Consider the following 21,718-nt stretch of genomic DNA (forward strand, 5'->3'; position numbering starts at 1 on the left):
ATGAAGGTTGGCTTTACTTGGAGCTGTCTTTTGAAACTTTAAGAACTCATTTTCTTTTTCTTTTTGTCACAGGGGCCACTGAAAGCATAGGCAAGCATATGCTTGAAGCATGCAACAATAATCTGGAAATGGCTGTCACTATGTTCCTGGATGGTGGAGGAATAGCTGAGGAACCGAGCACTAGTTCTGCAAGTGTATCAAACCTCCGGCCACATACAGAGTATGTAACTTCATGAAGAGCTGTATAATGAATTATTAGCTTTGACGGATATCAAGGAATTACTATAGTAGTTCATAGTTACTGTCATTAAGGACCCTTCTACACGGATCATATATAATGCCGTTCAGCTCTAGCTAACTTCAAACTCCAGTGAGCAGACAACAGACTCGCCTAAAAACACACTTAAAAAGCCCTTAATGCACCAGTGCTCTCTGTTTTGTGTAATAACCATCTGGACCTCTAACTGGTTCCAGGATTTCCCATGTAATCATCTGCATAGCAAAACCACTTTCTTCAATACTGGTTTGAAACTATACATTAAATGTTTAGTGTAGGTGGAGCATAAACTGCTTCTGTTTCACTCTAGGAGTTTACATTTAAATGTTTGATGTAAATGGTGCCTAAACTACTGCTGCTTCTATTTAGGCCCCATCATATGTGTAGACATTTAAATGTCTGCACATATGATGCAGTTCATTCAACACTACATTTGTGTCATCTTTAATCATTCCACCACTATGCTTTGTGGAATGGATTATTTAGTTGTCCAAAATTCAGTTGTTAGTCCAGGTAAGAGCACATACATTAAGTCAGTGTAAGTGAGGATTTATGCAATTTCCATTGATTCTGTGGTTTTACATTAGTTGATACTATAAACTGTATTTAAGTTTTCATCTTTGTTAAGATTGAATCAGTAGAAACTTGGTAAGTGAGAACTTGCATAATTTCCATTGATTCAATGGGTATACAATAGTCAAGACTCCCATTTGGCCTTCATCTTAATTAAATACAATTGCATGTGTGGTGTTAATGTAGAAATGTATAAATATTATTGGAGTTTGGTTTGCTCATTTACAGTATGGTAACTTTGTGCAGTTCTTCTATACTCATACTTAGTGGATTTCTATGAAGGGTGCAATTTCAGGAATAAAGTCGTGCTATCAATCTTTTTTACTCACTTTAATTTGCTTTCTTTATGGAATGCCATTTGTCTGTGCTACACAAAGTCCTATTTTGTTATGTATCTAGAATTTGTTCATTCAGCAGTAGAATTAAAATATTGCATCATATTATTAGTGTTTGAAACTACAGTGCACTATAGATTTTGTAGGCGAAAGTATACATTTTGACTAGATGGATACAGTTTCTTCTTTCTTTGAAATGCATTGTAATACTTGTTGTCATGGTCAAAACATGTGCTTTTTATTTTTACAGAGATGAAGTAAGAGCACCTATTCCTCAAAAGCAGGAAATTCTGGTAGAACCTGAGCCATTATTTGGAGGTAAGTGAACTATATTGTTCTTCTCTTCAAGTCTGACGGTAACTAAGAATGAGCTTTGACAGATTTCCTCCTGGTCTCTCTTGCTCCTCTGAGTCATTGTAGCATGTAGCCTTCTGCTGTTGAAGTATTTATACTACTTTCATTCCCGAGTAGTGCAAATTATGAATAAAATACAGACTTTTATGCTTAATTGGCAGTCTAGGGAATATGTTATTTCATATATTCTGAATTATGCTGCTGCTTCCATTTACACTTTTTTAAAGATAAGGTGAGAATGTACTACCCATAAAGCCAATTCCTGTATAATATAATGTATAGTGCTCTGTGAGAGATAAATAAATATAGTACTGTAATGAGCTATGAGGAGAGGCATGTAAGAAATAATAATAATAATAATAATAATAATAATAATAATAATGTAATAGTTATGGAATCTGTTCTGCTAAACATGTTACTACTGTGAGTATTTTGAAACTATAGGGTGTTTGTTTGTTTTTTAAGATAACGGGCAAATTAATTCCATAACTTTATTTTGGCTTCTACAGAGAATTTCTAAGGTTCTGTTTCCATAACTAGTCGTCATTAACTTGAGAGGTAATGAAAGTAGTTTTGTTTTGTCCTTAAAACGGTGAAGTAATGATGAGGGTTTGCTGGGGTATCGCTACTCAAAGTTGTGGCAACCAATACTGGAGTGCAAATTATTGGCTGCAGTCATTGACAAGTTTCAAAGAAAGAAAGAGTTGCTATTAATGACACAGGTCCTTGCCCCACTGGTGAAATAGATCCTGCCAGGCTCCTCCAGTGTTAGATATCTTAAGAGCCATAGTTCTAGGAAGTCTCTTTGGAAGAAATGGTCAATCTGTGTTGTCATATTAAAGGTTTACCAATACTATCATTATCTCTTTCCCTGGGTTAGCAATGTCTGTCCTTTATGGCAGTGGTTATATGATAATGCTGATGGAAACAAGGAGAGGGCCAAGGGTTGCCAACTCCATTAAAATGAAAGGCGTCAGCTGTGAGATATATTGAGAAATACAGTTTCTGCAAGCCAGTTAGTGCTGTTGACTAGTTGCCTTATGGTGAGATTCAACACTGATCAATGTAATTGAAGTAATAAGATAGCATGAGATTTGATTACTAGCCCTTGGGGATTCTTGAAACTGCTTACTCAACTTAATGTCTGATATAATAGTTTGCGTTTTTCATTTAACTTTAGTTATTATTTTACAATTTGCTTTTATATGTTGGGTTGCTAATTTTTGTTATTATGTGTGTATTGTTGTTCAGGCATTGAATTTTTGCCTTTTCTGATTGGAATCTGTCCTGTCCCTTTGGGGAGATAGAGCGGAATATAAATAAATAATAATAATAATAATTATTATTATTATTATTATTATTATTATTATTATAAAAAGAAAAGGGTTGTGAAGTTTCAGATATATCTGCAATAACACAGTAGTGCAGTTATAGCAGAATATTTCTTTTACCTAATCTGTGTATTTAATTCTGTTTTCTTATGAAGCTCCAAAAAGACGCAGACCTGCTCGATCAATATTTGATGGTTTTCGGGATTTCCAAACAGAAACTAGTAAGTATCTGTAGACCATTCAACCTTCCTTTTGCTCTGTAGTTGTATCTCTGCTTACTAACTTGGACCTCTTAAAGTAAGTATGAAGAACAGTTGGTCTTCCAGATATCCTTAGACTCTAAGCAGCCTTAGAGTCCATAGTGAGTAATTCAAGATATTGCAAGTTTAGAGTCCAAAAGTATCTGGTTCCTATTCTTTGTTTTGTGTTTGTGAAATCACTAAACCATTTTTAAAAATGTCATTCTGATTTCTTTTGGCTGTGGCACATTTGGAGTTTGTGCCAACTATGGATACATTCACGTACTTTCTGGTCATGACTGTTGACAAAACACCAGTTTTCCAGAAGGCAAACTTGTGGTTCTGAAAGGACACTATCTTGCACAGAGACCAGAATACCAGGTAGAATCCATCTCTGACATTCTAAACTTCCAGACTTTTATTTTGATCTCAGAGTTTTATATTTTGGGGGAAAAATAGATAATGCTTAGAGGTTAAGTAACTTGACCAAAAAGCAGAGTACAAGGTAGAGGTGGAGTCTAAGCCTCAAATGTTAAATCACTTATTTTTCACTGTAAATCACAGCTTATTTCACATGAAGTGCAGTGGTGAGGCTTTTGAAAATGTGTATGCAAAATACCTGTTCATCGACATACCTGTACACACATCCCTCCCCAAGCAAAAACACATTATACTATAGCAAACAAACCACCTAACATTAATCACACACACATAAAACCCACAAAATGAAGCAAAAGTACAGTGCCAGCAAAGTAGCCTCCTTGCTATATATTGTCTACATATTATTATCAACACCTGCCAGATATTAGCCAGGGAGGCCCACTAGCCTGTTGCAACCACTGCCAATCCTTCTGGGCACTGGATGATGATCTCTATGGACCTTATTACAGATTTTCCCTAATTAACTGGTCGGTCACACAACCATTCTTGTAGAGGCAGACTTGTTTAGTAAAATGGCACGCTTTATTCCCTGTTCTGGTATGACCTCTGCCAAGGAAATGGTAGCATATTTTTGTCTTCATGGTTTTCCTGTGGGGTTCATATCAGACCAAATTATTTTCATCAGATTATATTTTATTGGTCCCTAGGCTTTCTGGGAACAGGAAGGACAGACAAAACAAAACCTTTGATTATCCATTATAAAAAAATGCAAGAACCCTAAAACATGAAAATTCAGAACTGCTTCTGCCCAATTCTCTGTCCTTGATTCCCTCTTTTGAAAATGCATGCCCCCCCCCCCCCCTCCACAACCTAAAAAGGTTTTGTTTTCTACTTTCTGTCTACAAAGAGGTTTGTGGGCTTTGCACTAGAAAAAAAACAATTTGGAGTCTTAGGAAGGAAAGAAGGAGAGCATTTCCAGAGCTCTGTTTAAATGATCCCTTTATAATAAGATTGCCTTATCTCTCTTTTTCTTCTGTCCCCCTACAGTACGTCAGGAGCAAGAATTGAGGAATGGAGGAGCAATAGACAAGAAACTGACCACTCTCGCAGATCTATTCAGGCCTCCAATTGATCTAATGCATAAAGGGAGTTTTGAAACAGTAGGTTGCCAACTTTTGCTGTGAATGGTTCAGTATTGACTTGGGCATAGGGTTTTGTTTTTTGTTTTTTTGTAATTTTGTATCATGTAGTGTTTTGTTATACATCTTGGTAGCTCTTCATCACTTTTCTTGAGAGGTATTTCATAGCTGTCACTATTTGCACATAATAATGAGCTGGGCAAAGAGAAATCCTGGTTCCATTATCATCAAGCTGTGTATATAAACAGAGGATTTCCCTGTATCTGTACTGAAATGTCCTTCTAATAAGTTGGTTACATATTTATGCCTCCCTTTAAATTCCTGACACAGTAAGTTGAAAAGGACTCTGTCAAAGTTGAGGAAAATCTTGGAAAGCCAGGAGAAACTGTTTTTGTCACAGTGGGTCATAATGAGCTCTATTGACTGTCTTAGTCATTTTAAACCCAATTCCAATAGTTAGTTTTCATCAGAATTTACTTTCAAATAAGTGTGCTTTGAAAACCCTTAATATATGAAGAATATTGTCTCTACTGCTATTCATTTTATAAATTGAAAATGTATATTGCATTAAAAGAACGTTCTTTGGTTGTAAGAATTCCTTCTGTTATAGTTATAGAGAAAAGGAAACTGTTCAGCTCTTCAAGAATAAAATCTATCTTTATATTATACTACTGCACTTTGTACTCTTAATTCCTGTTATTGCTCCTTAAAGTGGAACCTGGTTTTCACCTTAATTGTATTGATGATTCTACCTCGTAAAGATTTAATGCCTACGTGTTTTTTGAATTATATATTTTAAATATATTAAATTGCTTTGTACAAAATAAAGGTCAAATACTTTTATTAGTTTTAGGAATGGCAGCCATTTTCCAATGTTGTTCCTTAGTTTATGATAAAAAGAGAATTAGCTTCTTCTCCCATGTTTGGAAAAATAATTTCCTCATCACAAAAGAGGAGCCATGCCTAGGCAGTCCCCAAGTTATGAACAGGATAGGTTCTGTAGGTTTGTTCTTAAGTTGAATGTGTATGTAAGTTAGAACAGGCACATTTTTAAAGTGTAACTCCAGCCATATATGCATATAGAATCACAGAATCATAGAGTTGGAAGAGACTTTGTGGGCCATCCGATTCAATCCCCTGCTAAGAAGCAGAAAATTTGCATTCAAAGTACCCCCAACAGATGGCCATCCAGCCTCTGTTTAAAAGCTTCCAATGAAGGAGCCTCCACCACACTCCGGAGCAGCGTTCCACTGCTGAATAGCTATCACTGTCAGGAAGATCTTCCTAATGTTCAGGTGGAATTTCCTTTCCTGTAGTTTGAAGCCATTGTTCCGTGTCTTAGTCTCCAGGACAGCAGAAAACAAGCTTACTCCCTATGACTTCCCATCACATATTTATAAACGGCCATCATGTCTCCTCTCAGCCTTCTCTTCTGAAGGCTAAACATGCCCAGCTCTTTAAGCCACTCCTCATAGGGTTTGTTCTCCAGACCCTTATTTATTTTAGTTGCCCTCCTCTGGACATATTCCAGCTCTCTTCAATTGTGGTGTTCAGAATTGGACGCAGTATTGCAGGTGTGGCCTGACCAAGGCAGAATAGTGGGGTGGTGTGACTTCCCTGGATCTAGACACTATACACCTATTTGTGCAAGTCAAAATCCCACTGGCTTTTTTAGCTGCCACATCACACTGTTGGCTCATGTTTAACTTGTTGTCCACAAGGACTCTAGATCTTGTTCATAGGTACTGCTCTCGAGCCACGCGTCCCCCATTCTGTATCTTTGCATTTCATTTTTTCTGCCTAAGTGGAGTATCTTGCATTTATCACTGTTGAACTTTATTTTGTTAGTTTTGGCCCATCTCTCTAATCTGTTAAAATCGTTTTGAATTCTGCTCCTGTCTTCTGGAACATTAGCTATTAGCTATCCCTCCCAATATATATCTATAAGGTTTTAATAGTATAGGGAAGGATTAACTGCCTCCATAATTTGATTTGCTGCCTGTGCACCTGTTCAGAAGATTTCGCCTCAATTTCTGTTCCTGTGATAATTAGATTTTGAAAAAAATTGGCTTGTTATGGAAACAAGGATTGGTGATGAAGCTTCCGTGGAGACACCTTTTCCCCATGATAACTCTTCCAGGAGTGACTTTCCCTTCCCAGGGGTAGATTTCTCTGACTTCCTGTTGTCTCACCCCTGCTCCTGTGAGCCTTTTGCAAATTGGATGCTTGCAACTCAGGGACTGCCTGTATTTGTAGAAATTCCCTTTTCTAAAGTGGAGATGAGCAATGTCTGTCCCATGCAGGTGTATCGTATGCCAGCAGCATGAAGAAAAGCTTTATCTCTATAGAACAGCACATGTACATTGTTTCTAGTTTGATTAGTTCTTCCAGAAAGCTTCCAGGAATGCTAATAGCCTTAAATAGGTGAGATTTCATTTAATTCTGTAGTTGCCATTCTTGTCCTAAGCAAATTTAGAAATAGTTTAGCAATCTACAGTCATGTAAAGTTATTAAAAAGTCCACGTGGTCAACCTGGATGGTTTTGACTGATGTGAGGCTTTATATAGTCAGCCTGCTACATGGAAAGTGGCATCTTGCTGGAGATTGGGTGACACAAACTTTCCAAGTTTGTGATTCTATATTATGAACCAGAGCTGCTTACAATATATTTTCCTCTTCCATACCTAAGCATTTTGGCAGTACATTTTATTTGCAGCTAGTGTGCTCAGCAGAAAGCATATTAATATATCAGATAATTGACCATCTTTGCTTAGATATGAACTAATTTGGGTAGCTTGGGTTAAATCAGTATCTAATTTATCACATAAGATCTTTGGGAGGCTAGAGGCAAAATCGTATAATGGAATCTGTGTTATAAAAAATACTCAATGACATTTATATGCATTTTTCTACAATTTGATACATTCTAACTTTCCCCTACTGCATTCTCTGTTGGGTTTTAGACCTCAGAAAGCAACTCTTGATTCCAGTTTGCAAAGTCCTCATAAAAGAGAATAGCGTATATCATAATCACGCTTTTATTTCCACCACTGCTCCTAAGAGATGGGTTTTCCTTACAAATGTGGAAACATTGTAATTTTTCAGCCACAAATTTAATTTGAAACGAGAAGAGGCTAATGTTCTCCCATGGTTTTATTGTAAAATCATTTTGTCATTCCAGTTTTTCAATCTTCGCAACCATTTGGTCCAAAACATCTGTTATTTTCCGGATGTTTCACGATGAATATTAAACTTAGTTTTATGCTAGTGGTAGATCCAGATAACTGAAAATATGTGAATGGCATTACAGTGCAAAGCAGAATGCAAAAATAAGCACCCCCTTGCTTGCTTTGATGGATATTTGTACTCTAAGATTTTTAATGGCTGGCTGTGCAGACACTTTGGCTAAAATTAAAATACGGTAGATAAAAATCTGCTTTCCCATTCACTAAAAGCATGATGCATTACCCTGAATTTTAAAGTGTCAGATTCATAGTTTTATTAGATCTGCAGTTTGAAAACCTGATCCATAAATTTAAAGAGAATATTGAGTTTGCACCATGTGAAATTTTGTGTGTAATATAAAAATAAACTGTTAAAAAAATTTAGTTGGATGATGAAGTAAGGTGAGACCTTTTAAGGTTCTAGTAGAAATTCAGTCCAGGATGATTTTGACACCGCTTTCTAAAAATATTTCAATCTGTTTCTTGTATGCACATATTTAACTGTTGCTATACTTATCATTTATAAAACATAGGCTTCTCAATCCCCAGTTCTGAATATATTTACTTTGAAGTCAAAGCTATTTAATTCTGGAGCAGATAAGTGGGTTTCAAATTAAAAAGATAACAAAAAGGACCTGATTTCCATAAAATATTTATTTATGTGAGATATATATATATATATATATATATATATATATATTGCATTTTGAAAAAAACTGGCTAGTTGTGGAAACAAGGATTGGTGGTGAAGCTTCAGTTGAGACACCTTTCCCCTTGATAACTCTTCCAGGAGTGAACTCCCTTCCCTAGGGGTAGATTTTTCTTGCTTCCTCTTGTCTTACCCCCATTCTTAACTATGAGTCATTTGTAAGTCGGATGTTTGTAACTAGGGAACTCCCTGCATCTTTATTGGGTTATCACTGTAGTTATTGACTTGAGAAAGCTGTTTTGATGTTATACTCTCATAAAAAGTTATACACTTTTGGTATTGATCTATTCAGTATGAATTAGTGTTTCTGCTTACATTGCCTTGCACACTCAATAGCTAGTGGAGCAGGTACTTTTAAAAAGTGAAATCATGTTTCCAAGAAATAAAATTGCCTTTAGGACTAGCTATAGATTCATGTTTTTGTTCATGAATTATTCAACTGGTGCAAACTCATTAGTAAATCTCCTTCAAAGAAGTCCATACATTTCCCCTGATACATTCAGGAAGTGTGAGTGTTCAGTTTTTCATAAAGCACTTTTTTCCAACAGGTTTGGCAAACCAGTGATCAAAATTACATTCTTGATCAAACTCCTACATTAACTTGCAACCAGCCAAACAGGCAATGCCAGCTTTGTGACTCAAACCAGTAAGATCTCTTCCTGCAACTTCAAATCTTCCCACACACCCCAGTTGCAGCCTGAACAATCCTCACAAAGTTGTTCTCCAATAATACCAAATGTAGGTATTTAAGAATGACGGAAAACTAGAGAGAAAGAATAGTGAAAATGTAAACTGCAACGTCGATCAATAAATCAAATACACCACAATTTCACCTCTTGAATCAGCCAATGTGTCCTGTTGTTAGATCCCTGTTAATTCACTTTACAGTCAAATCTTATATATATATATAGATATATATATAGAGAGAGAGAGAGAGAGAGAGCGCTTTTCCCAGTTTTGGGGGAAAAAAACTGCTTTACTACTTATCCTGTGTTTGGCATGTTCACAATAGTTACTTTGGGATAACCAGGGTATGATAAATTGACGCACAGAGTTTATTGTCAGGATGGTTTTTTAGACCTGATGGGGTTTTTTTCCCAGTACAGAGAACCTGTAATGGATCCTTGAATAGAAAGCAGAAGCTGTTACTGCTGGCATTGTTTCTTGCTGGATCTCCATTTCTGTCTAATGTTCTTAATGTTGTTTTTCTCCCCAGGCCAAGGAGTGTGGTCAGATGCAGAACAAATGGCTCATGATAAACATACAGAATGTACAGGATTTCGCCTGTCAGTGTCTTAACCGTGATGTTTGGAGCAATGAAGCTGTGAAAAATATTATCCGGGAACACTTCATTTTTTGGCAGGTGGGAAGATTATTTCTCAGAAAGAATCTAAGATCGATGTCTCACCCAAATCATGCTTGGGAAAGTAGTTTATATATTAGATTAAAATTTAGATAGTAGTCTTGAATGTTGTTGCACCCTTTAATGGTGAAATGTTCTCAAGCATTGAAACACACATTTTGATTACTTGATAGGTGTATCATGACAGTGAAGAAGGACAAAGATACATACAGTTCTACAAATTAGCAGACTTCCCATATGTGTCTATTCTGGACCCTAGGACAGGTAAGAAGAAGTGTGTGTGTGTGTAGCTATGCTACTGTAGAATAAACAGTTTTGATTTCCTTCAGATTCCAAAATGTGTATATTATTATTGGCTGGCAACTCACTACCTTATAATCGACTTGTTATCTATCAAGATACAATCCTGTGTAAGTCTCAAACTCAGAAAGGCAGTTCTTTTCATATCCTTAGCAGTATTATCACTTGTAGTTTACTTGACTAGATGGGCTATAAATTTTATGGCAGTTCAGTTTATTTCAGTGGTGAAGTGGGTTAAACCCTTGCGCCGACTGAACTGCTGACCTGAAAACCTGAAGGTCAGCAGTTTGAATCCATGAGATGAGGTGAACTTCCATCTGTCAGCCCCAGCTTTCCATGGGGGACATGAGAGAAGCCTCCCATACAATGGTAACACAACCGGGCATCCCCTGTACAATGTCTCTGTAAACGGCTGATTCCCTAACACCAGAAGTGACTTGCAGTATATTCTCAAGTCTCTTCTGACACAGTAAAAACAAAATTCATGCAGTACAGTTTGATAGTTCATTTTAAGGATTAGATTATACTCTTCAATTGTAATATTCCAATCATAAGAGTCATATGAAAGTCATATTTACCTTCCTTCAATTGGGCTCTTTGTTTGTGTCCCAAATATGTGCAGTGATGTGGGCCCACAATTTCAAGCTTTGTTTATTCTCCCCTATTGATTTGCTGTCAGCAAGTTCAGCAGCTCAGCGGTTTAACTCACTATGCCACCAGAGGGCCCTGGTGTATAAATAAAAATTGTAGTAATCATCAGCTGTGGCTATTTGATCCTTAGGAATAGAAGGCTTAGTGTTTCTGTCCTGTGGCCACTTGGCAATTCAATTGCTACTGTCTTTGCAGAAGCATTGTATAAATATGTTAAGAAAATTATAAAAAATAATGTTGATCATTACATATTTATTGTTTTGAGATGTGAAAGAGAATTCTTTAAATATTTAATATTTATGCGTTTTTTGAATGTCTTCTTCTTGGTAATAATTTGAAATGCCAGTTGCTGAATTATGGCTCATTGCTGTTTGGAACAGGGCAGAAGCTTGTGGAGTGGCATCAGCTTGACGTAACCTCTTTTTTGGACCAAGTGACTGGGTTTCTAGGGGAGCATGGACAACTAGATGGACATTCTACCAGTCCTCCCCAGAAACGCTCTCGCTCTGTAAGTATAATCCTTATTTAATGGTTGGGAAAGATAAATTAAGTGGATTTTGATCAGAGAAGAAAAAAATAGGCAGTACATTACCTTTTAGTCAAAAATATTGTTTCATAGTCAAACTAATTGAGTTCTCTTGTGTTTCTTCCACTTTTCAATGTATTAATCTAGCTTTTCTCTCCCATTTGCTTCATGGTTGTATTGGCTAGGAGAGTCTTATTGATGCAAGTGAAGATAGCCAGTTGGAAGCTGCCATCAGAGCGTCTTTACAGGAAACACATTTTGACTCTGACCAAGCCAAGCAGGAGAGCAGATCAGATGAAGAATCTGAGTCGGAGCTTTTCTCTGGGAGTGAAGAATTTATTTCTGTTTGCGGTTCTGATGATGATGAGCCAGACAATTCTTCAAAGTCTAGGAAGTCTCCGCACAAGGACTTGGGTTGTAGGAAAGAAGAAAGCAGAAGGCCCCAGCCAGAGCCCACTGCAAGGACTGAACCTGAGGTGATAACAAACCACCGAGAACTGTCTTGCATAGATTCTGGGGTGCTAGCAGAGGCAGAAGCTAAGCAAGAAGCTGCTGTGAAGGAGTTAAATGTTAATGGTAAGTGTGGTAGCTGAATTAATCCTGCTGTGCTTTCCTAAAGTATTGAATTTTCATAACTGATTTAGAGACACAGAATTATCTATACTAACAGTTCCCACATTGTGTTCTATGGAACCCTAGTGTTGTACAAAAGCATCATAGGGGCTACGTGAAAAAAATATTTAAAATCTTTTTTAAAAACATTCAAAACGTTTCATTAAGATCTTATTGAAATTCAGTGTGCCTCTGCTTTAAAAATGAAATTTGAATCTCTTTATTTCCAGACCTACTTTATTCAACACATCCAGGCAATAGGAGTAGATGAAAGAAGGAAGAACGCTGTAGGCTCACAGTGCTTAAGGACAGAGTTTGGATTCCGTGGAAAAATCAGGGACAGTTAGAGGAGACTTGGCTGAAGTGCAGAAGCAGTACGAGCCGAGCAAGAGGGAGAAGAGGAGGGAAAGCAGAAGAGGAAATTTCTTCCTCGTCCCCTTTCCGTCCTCTTGTCCCTCTCGCTTGGCTTGTTCTGCTTCCACAGGAGCTGCCGCCGGAGGAGACCTGGCTGAAGGGGCAGCGGCTCCAGAAGCTCCCTCCGTTTCCTCCCCAGCATCTTCTTCTTCCTCCTCCTCCTCTTCTTTCTTCCATAGCCTCAGGAGGGAAAGCGGCAGAGGAAAGAAGGCAAGGAGGGAGAGAGGGAAGGCGCAGGCGAAAGTGTCCCTCTTGCCAGGGGAGGATGGCAAGAGGTACCCCAGGGGGGGGGGAAAGAGGAGAGGAAAGAGAAGGCAAAGTGAGTGAGAGAGAGGGGGGAGGGAAGGCAAGGAGGAGGGCCGTGCAGGGAAAACCGCGAAACAGCAAGTCTTTGGGTAAGTGAACTGCGAAGGAGCGAGGGAACACTGTATACCAGGGGTACTCAAACTTTTTAAACAGAGGGCCAGGTCACAGTCCCTCAAACTGTTGGAGGGCTGGATTATAATTTGAAAAAAACATGAATGAATTCCTATGCACACTGCACATATCTTATTTGTAGTGCAAAAAAACACTTAAAACAATACAATAATTAAAATGAAGACCAATTTCAAAAAAATATAAAATTATTAGTATTTCAATGGGAAGTGTGGGCCTACTTTTGGCTGATAAGATAGGATTGTTGATGTTGTGTGCTTTCAAGTCGTTTCAGACTTAGATTGACCCTAAGCGAGGGCCGGGTAAATGACCTTGGAGGGCCACATCCGGCCCCCTGGCCATAGTTTGAGGACCCCTGCTGTATACCATTATTCTAGTGTGGTAAATTTTAATGTCAGCAATGTTTGGTTTTTTAAAAGTATGTCTTGAGTTTTGATCAGATATCTCTTGGTAACTATTTTGATTAGTATCTTGACAGTATTCATAATAATTTACTTAGTGTATGCATCTTCTATGTAAAGGGAGGAAAGTATTGGAGAGATCAGTGTTGCATCCATAAAAATAACCATGGAGGAAAAATACTCCTTCTCTTCAATTGTAATTAGCTATCCAGTTTGCAGTACTGAAATTTACACACATTTCATAATTGCTTTTATGTTACTCCCTAAATATAAATTATATCTTAAAGTGGATACTTGTGTACTGATATTCAGGGTTACAAACAGCTGTCCAAAAGAAGTGTGTTTTCCCAGACAGCCATGTTGATGTGATCCAGCCATTTAGGGTTCAAAGCTGATCCCACCAAATTCATTGTAATCTGATCATTAGTTATCATATGCAACTGTTTCCAGCTTTAATTGCTTTCTTTTGTTTTCCATTTTACAATTATGACTTTTAAAAAGTTAGTAAATCTTTGCAGGATAATCATAAATACTGTATACAATACAGTCTCTGCTCTATTAATATCTTCAGAAAAGAACAGAAAAGAAGTAAATGGCATATAAACTAGTATTACTAACCAGATGACATTTGAAGAAACTTAGCAAAAGCAAATCTGCGGTGGGATGTTTTAGTGAAATGGAACCAAAAATCTGTTTACATGAGATTACAAAAAATTCATAGATTATTCAACAAAGCCTTCGACAATACAAATTTAATATTAGTTTAGTATGCTCAGTCCCTCCATTGTGGCATTGAGGGCACAGTTAGAAAATTATGAGTCTAATAGTGTGTGAGATTGTTGGTCCACTTTGTTCAGTAATGTCTACTGCAGGTGGCAGTGACTGCAGAGCAGAAGGCTTTCCTCATTCTGAAATCCTTTCCTGAAGATGTTGAGAGATGAATCTGGGACATACTGCCTGCCAATCATGTGCTGGTCCAAAAAACCGGGCCCTTCCATGACCTCAAAATGTTCAAGGAATTACTTCTGATTCTAGAGTTCTGTGTGATGATTATTAGTTACCATCATATTTAGTACTGAAAACAAATGCAGGGGAATGTGTATTTAATGCGTAACTTTCTTCTGTTAGGACCAAAGGCTCAGCTAATGCTAAGGTATCCGGATGGGAAGAGGGAACAAATATCATTGCCTGAACAAGCTAAGCTTCTGGTGAGTAAAAGTAATGAAAGATTCTAAGCAAAGGACAAATCCACAATTCCTTTAGGATTCCTGTCTTTCCAGGAACACTGTTTCAGATGTTTGTTTTTCATATGTACTTTTCATAGTCAAAATATAGTTTATTTTTTTCATTTCATATATGACTGCACTTTTGGTTCATCACAGTCATTCCATTTTCTGTGGCAACAGCTAATGATGTATTCCTCAACCTGATACCCCTTTGATGTGTTGTGGTTTTGGCAGGAGCTTGTTGAATTGTAATTGGAAGTTATCAGGTTGAGAGAAACTGATCTAATGACACCATCAGAAAATATTAGTTAAGTGTTTATATTTTTTGCTTTAAAAATGCCCTTTTCCAGACAAATTGAGCTGCATAGTATATTGCAAGATACATTTTTGAACTGGAGCTTTGAAAAAATATTCATAGCATAATTCCAGTGTCTTATTAATATGACAGTTATCGGATGGGTTGTCCTGGCCACATTTTGGAACTGCCATTTCTGAGCAGTACTTGTGGCCTTCTTGAAATCTTGATTATTCGAGTTTTGCTCTTCATTCCCTAGGTTTTAGTTGTCTAAAGGATTATGGTGACAATGATGAATTGTCTTAAAAGGTGTCATAATTGTAGCAGAAGTTGAAATTAGCTGTCCTTCTTGGGATGTGTTCTGGGGCACATGGTGTAGCTGCCTTTAGGATTTTGAGCAAAACTACCTGGCCTGTATCTAAATAGGAGAACAATATAGTTGTTGTATGTCTTTACGGCCATCTCATGTAGACCCCAAGGCAAAATTATCACAGGGTTTTCTTGCCTTAAGTTTGTTCAGGCTAGTGATGATTGCCCTTGCCTTCCTCTGAGGGTGAGAGAGCATGGTTTTTCCAGGGTCACCCATTGCGTTTCCATGGCTAAGCAGGGATTTAAGCCGTGGTCAACAGGGTCATGGTCAGCACTCAAACCACTACACCATGCTGGCTCTCAGAGATCAATTGGGAATATCAAGTACTCTGCTTTGAGTTTCTTGGTGGAAAAATATATAAATGGTATCATATATTTTAATTAACCATTCATTGTCTATTATACATTTTTGATGTGAATCTGTGATAATGTTTTCTTCTTTCCTACTTAAACAATACTACTTAAACAAAACAATACTAATAGAGTAGGAAGTGAAAGAGAACAGGCACTTTACATCATGTTTAGATCCTGATTCACATGGATCGTATACTTTTTACCACATATGATGTGTAGTTGAATAGGAATGGGTGAGGATATAAGTTATTTCAGCTGATGAAATCAATAGAATGCTATTAATATATAGCTTAGCTTCCTTTAGAAAATTTTGTGCTATTCTTTCAAAAGCTTGCTCAACTTTCTCTTTGAAGGAGTAAAAATGTTGCGATATGTGTTTTAACCCCACCCCCCAGGTTTTCTTAGTTTCTTTGCATGAGGTTGTAACAAATGAAGAAATTACATTCCTTTTGTTGATGTAACCCAGTGGTTCCCAACCTGTGGTCCGTGCTCCACCAGTGGTCTGCAAGAACGAAAATATGATCTGCAGCCTCACCATTACTATACCGTTGCAATGAGAGTGACTTGTCTCGTGAAACTTTCTTATAGTGTAGAGGCTTATTAAATATGGTTTTTTGTTGGTGAGCAGATGGCAACTACTGGATGGCATATGTTCTGTATCAGAAACTTGACCTGATGTGGTCTATCCAATGCAGTTTTCTGAATCAGCACCCCAAATAACCAAACCGAATCTAAAGTTGACCAAAAACTGATTAGTAACCCTTTTGGTACTAATGTTGGAGAGTGGTCCCTGGTGAAAAAAAGGTTGGGAACCACTGATGTAACCTTAACTGCTCAATGCATTTTCATCCATTTGCATTAAAAGTGTACACAGAGTGGTAATTCATGACTGACCCGGTGTTTCCCCCCTTTCTCCAAAGGCTCTTATCAAACATGTGCAGTCAAAAGGATATCCTAATGAACGTTTTGAACTCCTCACCAACTTTCCCCGAAGGAAACTTTCCCACCTGGACTATGATATCACATTACAAGAGGCTGGCCTTTGTCCTCAAGAAACTGTCTTTGTGCAAGAAAGGAATTAGTTCTCCCTGTGTCGTCTTTGCCTACAGTACTAACTCATCAAGTACACAGTTTGGCTCCATGAGATCACAGAGCTGAAATCAGACAGCCAGTTGCTGACTTCTCTCTTTCCCTACGTGTTCCATTAGCAAGCAGTCCACAGCAGGATAAGTTGGCTGGCTTTGATGATGGAGGAAGACACATGTACTTCAGTTGTTCAGGGCACACCTGCCTCAATTCATTATTGTTTCAAAATAAGAAGGGCTGTCTATATGTCCAGATGCAGGGGCAGTACACAGCCAAGACAAGAAATGCTTTCTCCTTTCCCTCACAACAGAAGTCTATTTTCGTTAATATATTTTATTTTTCACAATATCATGTGACCAGACATTAACAGTTTTGTCAGGCAACCTGAGCACGGTATTGCTGAAAGGAGGAGTTTTTTCTTGTATCACTGACCTTTGTAGCATCTGGTTTTCAAGGGCGCTTGGCATTTGCCAAGAGGTACTGAAAACTGAATCTGACGTAGTGTGGGTGCATACTGCTGGATTGCTGTGAATAGGTGCCAGCACACAGGCTTTTTCAGACAAACAGCACATGCGTAATTAGTTATGTGGAGAACTCCTAACTCTTGCTTACATGTAAAGAAAATGAAAACAGCTGCAAATCCACTGCCTTATTGTCATTTGAGAATGATCACAAGCACAGTTCCAAGAAAGGGCACAGAAATGTTAGAACAGTTCATGTAGCCAGTAGTGCTGATGTAACTTGATTGAGAGTTGCAGAGCTCCCTTTTTCATGTTCAGAAGTAAAGCTTTGAGGCCGTGGAATGTGGCAAGATACCCATTATGAATCTAAAGCTGATTAAATCTTTTCTATCATAACAAAAGCTGTTTTTGTTGTGCCCGGCAACCTTTGTGGAACTCTGTTGGTCTGTGGTGTATTTGTGTAGGTACCGTGCTTAAAGATGAAAGCACTCCTTGTGCTTTTTCATGGGTGATATAAAATCCCATAGAGATAATCAACTCACTCACAGCATAAGCAAAGCAAGATGTTTTGGGGCCCCAATCTCAGCTTGGGCAGCTAGAGTTTAGAAAAAAAGTTGTTTGTTGTTGTGTGTTCTATTTGGTCACAAAGATATAGTTGAATGCCAGATGTGATTTATGAAGGAGTGATGTGGCCTGCTTGAGTCTGATAACAAATTATGTTTGGGGCTAAATCATGGTGGGATTATTATATCGTCATTACAAGCTTCTGATAATACAGTTCTTGAGGAATAACAGCTTGTATGGCATTATGAAATGGAAACATCCTTTTGGGAATAACAAATATGGATTCTTTTTTTTACACCTGAGAGATCATAATTTTTTGGAAAGTGTTAAAACAAATTGATATTATGTTAAAAATTGTATAGCTGGCAGTGTGTGAATTCACATGTAGTTTGCTAATGGAAACAGACTACTGTGTTGGATAAGACATCTAGTTTTTGATGTGACTATCAAGACCCTGCGACTCCTTTCTTGGAAACTGATGCTAGCAAATAATTTATCTAAAGATCATGGTAGAGACAATGCAGATCAACAGTGTCCGTTAAAACTAAACTAAGCTTGCAGCCTAATGAACGGGTTGTTAGTAGCAGAAATTCAACTTTTGGTTCTCTCCTTGACCCATTTTCCTATTATTTCTGCCCTTATCCTCAAACTTCTTTGTCCTTCGCCCACCTTTTATTTAGAATCTTGTTTCTTGAGCCATTGTTTGCACCATGCTCTTTCTTCAGCTCTTTGTTTGGACCTTAAAGAGAAAGTAGGACTGTCTAGCATTATTTCTTGAAGTTATTTCCTTAGTTCTCAGCTCTGTAAAATTGCCTGAATTATGATTGCCTTTAATCTTCTGTATTGGTTTTGGCTTCAGCTGTCCTTAGCTGATATGGGAGGATAAAAAGACCATATTTTAAGTTGTCAGTTACTTTTGAGGAGATTTGCTGCTTTTATACTCATTGAATTGTGAATGAGAAAAAGTACTACATTTGTTAATAGTTCATGGAGAGCTGTCTTTTCATGAACAAGTACTTTGTGAGGAATAGTAACTGCAACATATATAATCCATGTTAGAGCATGGCACGTGTCAAAAAACATTTTCAGAGTCCTTGAGCTCTAGTAATGCCCCATATTTAACATTAATTTATTTTTACTTCAGCTTATTTATATATTCTTAGGGCAAGGCTGTTGATCCTTAATGCCCCGCACTGTTACATCGGTTTTAAATTCATTTCAGATGTTCTATACTGCCCTAGCAGTGTAGTTTCCAGGATAATTATGAAACTAAATATCAATAATAATATATTAAACAGCTGTAAGATATGTTTTTTTTCCTAGAATTTGAATCCAAGAATTTTCTGGGAAGGGAATTTTAATAGACTACCACTAAGTTGACCATAAAAAGTTACATAAACACACAGAGATATAAACACACACACACACACACACACATCGCTCAGAATTTAATTTAAAAATTAACAAAATGTTTTGTCATTTGCTGAAAACAAAAGTGAGTTGCATTTAAGGTGGCAGTTTAGAACATTTTATTGTCACCCTTTTTAAAGGGATAATGGTTTATTTTTATCTAGATTGAACCCACATGGTGTTAAGGTTTTCATCTATAGATCAAGAAATTTCCCCTTATAAAAATAAATCGTCCTTTGTTGGAAATGCTGATTGGTTTTAAGTCATACATATTCACGAGTGCATGCGTGTGTACGTAATATTATGAGCCTCTCACACTGTTCTTTTACAGCTATTCAAGCAGAGAACCAGCAGAGTACTAATTTCCTTAGAATTCTTGTAACCAAAATTCTAAGTTGTCTTAAATAGGAACTTTGCTGAAGGTTTTTTTAAAGTCTTCTTCTCTTGAATGTTGTGGATTCTAATTTACACCAGTGGCTCCCTATAGATATGGGAGCCCTGACATCTCTGCCCCAAACTGCATCTTTGGGGATGCTCCAGGCCGAGAGAGAGAGAGAGAGAGAATGAATATTGCATGCATTAGTTATTCAACCATTTTATGGTGAACTATGGAAAGTAAGGGAGATCTGTGTGTCCAGGCTTGAATGAACAGAAGATCTACCACTAAATGAAACCATCACTGGATTAAAACTCCCTGCAAATCAGGATCTAGCAAAAGCTTCCTGCTAAAGGAAGGAGATGGAGCAGTGCAGCCGTTTTATTGCCTGCCTCAATGCTTTTTTCCAGCGTGAGCAAACTCTATTAGGGCAGGTCTGGATCCATCCCACTTTCTCTGACAAATACTTTGCAATTTGGTTTGGGAAATTAGGAAAAGTATTCATTTCAAGCAGTTGTCATCATTTGACAACTTATTTCATATTCATATTCTTCCATGGTACACAAATGACTTGGATGGATTTTGAATAAGTAATACTTCTGAAGAGATAACAAAATTGACCAGAGAGGAGACAGGCAGCAAAGCTATTTTAGAAAGCTCTGCTATAACAAAATTGCCAAAAGACCATAGAAAACTCTGTGCTCATATGCATGAATAGACAGGCATGATCATACTCATTTGTAGAAATAGACACGAGGGATTTTCTCTTGCTTGATTTTAGGGACAATTCAGTTGCCTTTGGAAATGGGTGATAGTTTTCTCTTCACTTTTTTCAATATGGCTGCTCTGGTGAATTAAATTAACGCCACTTATTTAAACCGCTTCTCTTCCCTCTTCTATTTTTATCCTATTCTTAGAATAGCTCGGGAGATTAATAGACAGTCAAGTGATACTGGAAGGCTCTGAGGTATGCAAGGAGTTGGGGGAATAGTGCCCCTAAGATCCCTGTAAAAAGTGCCTTGAGAGCAGAAAAGCCGCATATTCCCTTTAAATAAAGAATCTGACACTAAATCATGCATAATAGTCTATTTCACAAACGTTCCCTTTAAGCAATTAGTGTTCAAAAATAAATCTAGTCTCACATAATTTAAGTGATATTATCAATTAATGCCAGGTTTTGGATTGTCAGCAGACTTTAACCAGAACATCCCCTACTATAATAATTTCCCCAATGAACTATTTATCAAGATGCAGCTGCTGCAAGATTCTGTGCTGTAAATCTTGTGTGGATTCCAAATTCATTTACTAGCTCTATTTTGGTTTTGCTGTTCAGACTTAAGGATTGGACTTCAAGACTAAGTAGAAAGCTTCTGCGTGTTTACCCCATCTCTGTTTCCAATGTACAAGCCATTCCTGACATTTGACTTTTTTAGGGGGTGTGCCTGGTGCAACACATGTGAACAAGAATTATGGAGCTAGTCATTTATTAGAGAGCATCTAACCATGTTGAAAATTGTAGAGATAACCTTAAAAACCCAGTTCTTCTGTAAATGTCTGGCACAGCTGCAGGAATCATTAAAAGGCTAATTCCAGAAGAACTTCTAGGACTGAAAGTGGAAAAACGTGAGCATGTGGGGATTGAGGTGTTACGTCACAATTTAAATTGAGAGGAATATATTTGGGATATTGTTATAATCTAGATTATGGTACTATGGGGGGCCTCGGGTTAACATTAAACATTGGGTTGTTGTCTTTAAAGCTTTATAGCTTACGCTGTATAAAACCGACCTGCTACATTTTCAGTAGAAGCCATTTTCCTCATAATAATTGTAATTCTAAGGTGGGTGGGGGAAGAGAAGATTTCAGCTTGCTGTGATGGGAAGGACCAAACTCAAGGCAACCTCTGATCTATGTATACAAGTGCTGCATTTTTATAAATACATGTAAATGCCCTTCCTACTGTAATATTTTGATCCTGGAAATAAAGCAAACCTTTTTACTAATTGCTGCCTTTTTGTATTTATAGAAACAAATAAGATCTTGTATAACACACAAGGTGAAATGTGTGTAGATGGGATTACATTGATGAGGACCAAACCTCACCTATTGGCCAATTTATGGTAAAAGAAATGAGTGACATGACGTACAATATGTTTCTCTAAGTCAGCATTTCTCAACCTGTGGGTCGCCAGGGGTGTCAGAGGGTTGCCAAAGACCATCAGAAAACAGTATTTTCTGTTGTTCCTGGGGGTTCTGTGTGGGAAGTTTGGTCCAACTCTATCGTTGGTGGGGTTCGAATGCTCTTTGATTGTA

At 37.5% G+C, this 21,718-nt stretch overlaps 1 protein-coding gene across 1 annotated transcript in view; it reads left to right on the forward strand.

The window, feature by feature from the left end:
* The window catches only part of UBXN7 (UBX domain protein 7), a 29,157-nt gene extending 7,749 nt beyond the window's left edge, over positions 1 to 21,408 (forward strand). Inside the window, exons 2-11 of the mRNA XM_060767977.2 lie at positions 73 to 220; positions 1,436 to 1,503; positions 3,026 to 3,091; positions 4,538 to 4,650; positions 9,779 to 9,925; positions 10,099 to 10,189; positions 11,257 to 11,384; positions 11,588 to 11,978; positions 14,393 to 14,472; positions 16,429 to 21,408. Coding sequence (XP_060623960.1) covers positions 73 to 220; positions 1,436 to 1,503; positions 3,026 to 3,091; positions 4,538 to 4,650; positions 9,779 to 9,925; positions 10,099 to 10,189; positions 11,257 to 11,384; positions 11,588 to 11,978; positions 14,393 to 14,472; positions 16,429 to 16,590 — 1,394 coding nt within the window. The 3' untranslated portion in view covers positions 16,591 to 21,408. The remainder of the gene's footprint in view (positions 1 to 72; positions 221 to 1,435; positions 1,504 to 3,025; positions 3,092 to 4,537; positions 4,651 to 9,778; positions 9,926 to 10,098; positions 10,190 to 11,256; positions 11,385 to 11,587; positions 11,979 to 14,392; positions 14,473 to 16,428) is intronic.
* Positions 21,409 to 21,718: the final 310 nt, after the last annotated feature.

This window comes from Anolis sagrei, chromosome 3 (genome assembly GCF_037176765.1).
Source record: "Anolis sagrei isolate rAnoSag1 chromosome 3, rAnoSag1.mat, whole genome shotgun sequence".
Taxonomy (NCBI): Eukaryota; Metazoa; Chordata; class Lepidosauria; order Squamata; family Dactyloidae; genus Anolis; species Anolis sagrei.